The sequence below is a fragment of the Nanorana parkeri genome, unplaced genomic scaffold (genome assembly GCF_000935625.1).
Source record: "Nanorana parkeri isolate BGI_ZX_2015 unplaced genomic scaffold, ASM93562v1 scaffold1813, whole genome shotgun sequence".
Taxonomy (NCBI): Eukaryota; Metazoa; Chordata; class Amphibia; order Anura; family Dicroglossidae; genus Nanorana; species Nanorana parkeri.
In genome coordinates, this window is record NW_017308081.1 from 247,023 (window position 1) to 253,022 (window position 6,000).

At 44.8% G+C, this 6,000-nt stretch overlaps 1 protein-coding gene across 1 annotated transcript in view; it reads right to left on the reverse strand.

The window, feature by feature from the left end:
• PPP1R12A (protein phosphatase 1 regulatory subunit 12A) overlaps positions 1-5,491 on the reverse strand; it is a 99,328-nt gene extending 93,837 nt beyond the window's left edge. The window contains exon 1 of the mRNA XM_018571708.1: positions 4,956-5,491. Coding sequence (XP_018427210.1) covers positions 4,956-5,192 — 237 coding nt within the window. The 5' untranslated portion in view covers positions 5,193-5,491. The remainder of the gene's footprint in view (positions 1-4,955) is intronic.
• Between the last annotated feature and the right edge of the window lie 509 nt (positions 5,492-6,000).

The following is a 6,000-nucleotide window of genomic DNA, read 5'->3' on the forward strand; positions in this document are numbered from 1 at the left end:
ATCCTGACAATTATGTCTGGATCCGCCCAGCTGTGCGAGTGACAAAATCTGGAGCTGCTGTGAATGGCAACCAATCAGTTTCTATCTTTCATTTCCAAATCTTAAAAGGAGAACTATGGGGTAAGTGTTTTTCCCCATAGTTCTCCTCAGGGTCACGGGAGGACATAAAGTAGCGGCCTCCCGTCACCCAAAGCTCAGTATACTGAGATCGCCGCAGCCGGGACGGATCCCGACATTACTGTCGAGATCCACCCAGATGCGTGATTAACAGCTGGCTCTGCCTATCTAGAGGCAGAGCCAGATGTACCTGCCCCCTCCCCCGTCCGTTCCGCAAGTCAGCGCTGGAGGATTTTGAGCAGGGAGGGGGGAATCCAGCCCCTTCCCTGTCACGGCTCTGTGCCGTGACAAGATCGAGAAGTGAGCGAACGCCTGTATGTGTTCGCTCACTTCCCGATCTACTGAGCCGACCTGTGACAGTTTCATTGTCACAAGTCGTTTAGAACTATGAGGATGAGTGAAAAGCACTCACGTCATAGTTCTCCGTTAAGTAGAGATGAAACACTAACACTGCAAATGCAGATCAATAGAGTCTATTGACGTAGATGCAGCATATCACACAAGTACAACGTTTTGGGGTCTTGCAGAATCCCCTTCATCAGGCAGAACATGGGATCATCACATGTTCTGCTTGAGGAAGCAGATCCTGCGAGAGCTGCATCTACGCCAATAAATAGACGCATTTGAAGTGCCGGTGTTTCATCTGTATGTGTGCATATGACGGTTGCCATCCGTCGATCACTGCTATACCCACCAATTATTGTTTGGAGTAAGTGGTCAGAAGTGTGATGGTTCATGGACTTTCACTTGATTCACTTTAACATACACCTGATGAGAAAATTGGGGGCTTCCATTCTGGGAATGTTAGATGCCTGGCTGTCAAACCAATCAACTGATTTATATAGTTACATAGTTACATAGTATTTGAGGTTGAATAAAGACATTAGTCCATCAAGTCCAACCTATTAGGATCTCATTCTAGACATCTTATGTGTCACTAACCCAGACCAAAAATGCAGATTAGAAAAGTCAATGAAAAATCCTCATCTGCACTGAAGCCAGATGTTAGTGACAGCCAGGCATCTTACATTTTCACAAGAAAAGATCAGCAATAGCAGTGTTCATACTTCCCTGATAAGTTTCGTTTAAGAGAACGTTTCCTTTCAAGGGCTTAAAAGTGACACTAAACTAAAAATGCATTCAAGTAGCTAAACTATTATCAAAAATGTATCTCATTTGTGTATCACTCGGCTGTAGTTCCTCAAATCATGTCTTAATTCATGTTGACACTGTCCTTCCTTCTGGAGGGTGGCTAAGTTTGGTCCCCATGGTCCCTGTGTGTGTTGTAAAGTAGCCACCGCTCCAAGCTCACTCCTGTGATGGACTACAATCTTATATTTAGTTTATCAATTTGTATTGAGATTGTAGTCCATCACAAGAGTGAGCATGGCGTGGTGACTACTTTACAGCACACACAGGGACCATGGGGAAAAAAAAGTAGTCACCCCCCAATAGGAAGCACAGTGTCAGTATGAATTCACAGATGATTTGAGGATCTACAGCTGAGCGATACACAAATAAGATAGATTTTTGTTAATAGTTAAAAAGGTACTTGAATGGATTTTTAAGATTTAATTCCTAAGTTTAGTGTCATGTTAATGGAATAATAAAAAGAGGGTGCTTACACTTAAAACCCTCTAAAAAGGAAGTTTACAGCAACTACTTTTCACAGTGCACTGGAAACTTGTAAAGGAGAATTTGATTAGTGGAGAACATCCATTTTTCCTTCACAAACATATGCATGGGACCCTGCAAAGTTAAAAGTTAGGAGTGTAGGTAACCAAGAAGTGCAATTAGTCTGAACATAAAACGTTTAATGTCTAAACATATCGTTTTTGCACTACTCCATCTGTCAGTCATTTTGCAAAGATCTGCATTGCAAAGGGAGCCCGACTCTGACAAGTGCTCACCACGTCGTGCATTATCTCCCATTGCTAACCTGCCCTTATTTGGCCAACACAGAGATTCCAATCAGCAACCCACAAACATAACATACACAACACATTCATTTTAAGGAAACGTGACTGCTAACATTTCTAAACACAACTCTTCTATACATTGGTGCCTAGAATATCAATAGACCATACCATTAAGACCACAAGTTTAGACAAGAACTACAATGTTTTATGACCTTGAACAGTGCAAATCAGATTCAACTTTCACCTTAACAGTTTACTGGTGTGTAGTCTAAATGAAAGTTCCGTGTAATGTATGTCCGATTAAAAAAAAAGGACGGTGTACATTGTAATAAGCTGGTAACTTGTTTAACCACCTCAACATACTGTAACTTACTTTCTTTGTAAGTTAAAAGAAAAATAGAAAAACATTCTACAAATGTCATCCAGCAGAAAGAGCATTCAATAAAGTGACACTAAACTCAGGAGTTAAATCCTAAACATACATTCAAATAACTATTACCAAAAATGTATCTTATTTGTGTATCACTTGGCCGTAGATCCTCAAATCATCTTTGAATTGGCGCTGACACTGTCCTTCCTTCTGGAGGGGGGGCTACTTTTTTTGTGTTGTAAAGTAGCCACTGCTCCAAGCTCACTCCCGTGATGGACTACAATCTTAATACATATTAGTAAACTAAACGTGAGATTGTAGTCCATCGCAGGAGTGAGCTTGGAGCGGTGGCTACTTTACAACACACACAGGAACCATGGGGAACAAAAGTAGACACCCTCCAGAAGGAAGGACAGTGTCAGCACCAATTCAGAGATGATTTGAGGATCTACATTTGTGTACTTGAATGCATTTTTCAGGTCTAACTCCCGAGTTTAGTGTCACTTTAACCAGTTGACATCCGCGGTGTTAAACCCCCTTCCCATCCAGGCCATTTTTCTGTATTCAGCGATGCGGTACTTTAACTGACATTTATTCCGTCAACATTGGAAGGGTCTTTTCTGCCCGTGCGTGCCCGCTAGGGGGCGCGCGCAGAAAAAAATTGCCGTCTGGAGACGGCAACCCGCAGATGCTGCAGTGCCGTCCGTCCGTTTTTTTACTACGGGCGGACGGCAAGAGGTTAAAAAAAAAAAAACAAACACATAAGTAACCCACTAACCATTACACTACCTGTGAAGGGAAACGTTGCCCTAATTATACAAGTTCATCAAAACACACAAATGACCACACAACTTACAAACCACAACACTCACTTGTGTCAAAGCAAACAATGCAAGAGCAAATAAAAGCAACAAGTTAGTAGCCAACTCCTACAAACTTCTTTACTGCAATCTAACCAAGACATTTCTGGACTGCTTGAAACCATCACAACAGGATGTCAAAGAACTAAAGATCATAACAAAGGACAACAAATTCACCCCCCCCAAACAACCCAAGAATCCAACTACATTTCACTGAAAAACTATTTGTAAACACACCACGCCTATTGTGACATTTCTTTGAAGGGTTTCCAGAATCTGAATGACAGCGAACTGCTAAGCTGACTGTAAAAATATGTATGCAACATGCCACAGGTTCTTAGTTACGCAGGTCATGCTATAACTAGTTGTCAGGTCACATTCATCTGGACCTGTTCTGTAACGTCAAAGACATTTCTCCACTCATCCAAGCGTCAGGATCATAGCCCAGCATTTACAACCGCACCGCTGTCACTTTAAAGTATCTCAAGGCCAGAGGTAGATAGCGGCACTCCAGCTGTGGTGAAACTACAAATCCCATCATCCACCTTCCTGTGGGAGTCATGCTCGTGGCTGTATTGCAAAGCCCCATGGGAGTTGTAGTTCCATAACAGCTGGAGTGCCAAGATTGCCCACCTCTGCTCTAGGCATTTTTTATTATAATTCTGGAGAGTGAAATAGTCAAATAGAGGGGGGAATCTAGCTGATGATGGCAATAAAAACTTGACACGGAAGATTGTAATCGCTATCGGGTAGATTCACCCGTCTAATTGTACTGGGGGCCAGTGTTACTAAGAAAGTGAGGGGACACTCTAGAAAGCCAATCTGAAGCTGGTCATACATCAACAGATTTATTTTTAATTCAGCCCGTAAAAATCTAATAAAATTACTCCATGCTAAACAGCAAGCATGTACAAATCTCCTGCTGGGCTACTGAATTCTGAGAGCAGGCACCTTCTGCTGTCAAAATACATGTACAGGGACTGCATCCAATTGGCTGCTCTCACTGTTCAACAATTTTCAGTCCAGCCCCCTTGAATAAAATCAATTGAGTAATGGACTTCTGTTGAGCAGGCAGGGCCACCCCCAGATTTAAAAAAAAGTGTACAGCAATCAGCAGAAATTCTAACAATGAATGGCCAACTTTAAAGTAGAATTCTACTCACTTCGGGAGATTGCCTCTGACTTCCTGTTACATAATTACAGAATAGGAAGTGAAGATTAAACCCCCCCCCCCTCTCGACCCATGGTACAAAGGCAGCAGCAACAACCATAATGAGCTGGCAGGGGTTTTAACCCTTGCCTACCCAAAACTCTAATACAGAACAAAATAAAAGTTTGGGGTAGCCATAGACTTTATTCCAATCCAATGGAATGAGTCAAGGCAGATGTTTATCTGAGTTGCCCAGTATGTTTGTGACACTCATATGAAGCTACGAGGAGACTTGGAGGAGTGCAGAAACAGGTCCAGCTGAGTGTGATCACCTAGTACTGTGTGTGCCCCCTCTGAGAAGTGACATGACCAGACCTGGGAGCACAGACAGAAGCAGACAGGAACTCGGGAGGCTCAGTATGGGGCCTACACAGAGCCAGGTGTCAGCCACATTCCCCAGCACACCTACAATGAACCCTTAGGACACCGTGCAGGGTCATGTGAGCCTGCTGTCCGCAGTGCTGCTCAGTGACGGGTACCTGGTGCAAGGCGGTGAGTCCGTCCACATTGGCGTAGTTGATGTCAGCCCCCCGGTCCAGCAATTTGAGCACCTCATCGCTGTCCCCGCTGGAGCAGGCGGCCAGAAACACGGCCCCGTCGTCGAACTTCACCTTGGACTTCTTTCGCTTTACGATGTTCGGCTCCAAGTCGGTCTCCGAGCCTATCCAGCGCTTTAGCTGCTGGTTCCTCTTCTGCTTGGCGTCCGCCATCTTCATTCCCTCCCCCCTCCCAGCCCCGGGTGCTGCCCTCCCTTATCCGCAGTTCTCCTCCGTTCCTCCCGTGCGCCTGGAAGGGGGTCTTCCGGAGGCCTCCCTATCGCCTCGGCGACTCTGTCTCGGCCGGCTCCGGGGCCCACACCCAACTTCTCTTTACTGTCACACAGACGTCTGCAGGCCCCGACCGGCTGCGCACACTCGACGCGCGCCCGCGACGCTCATCTGCATGATCTCGCGAGAACGCGGACGACAGGATATATGGACAGCAGTGTTGAAATGGCTCGCCGCCACCGCCTCTGGTTGTGGGAGGAGCTCTGCTAGGGCAGATGAGGCGCGATTGGCTGCGGCGGCTCTTACGTTATATCTGTCTTGTTTGGAGGTGGATGAGTTTTTACTTGTAGTAAGTGGAGGCAGCAGCTTCTCCGTGTGCTGGGCGGACGGCCAGCTGATCCACAGGCTCGGGGAGCACTTCGTCACCGCTTTCTCAGGCAGCCCAGTGATTGCTCTGCTGGAAATCCACGAAGACCATAAACAAATAAAACACTGTATGCAACATGTGATCAGACATTAAAAAAATGTGCCATGTGATCAGATATATAAACTGTATCATTCACCGTGTGATGGTTATAAAACATAATCAAATTTAAACATTAATTGAATGACATTTCGCTTGCTATTGTATTGTAAACATTTGCCACGTTTCAAATAAAATACCAACCTCTTTATCATCCTTTATTGCATCTCAGTTCTGTTAATCTCCTGCAGTTACTTCCTTTCTACATTCACAAAATACTGCTTTGACATTTCT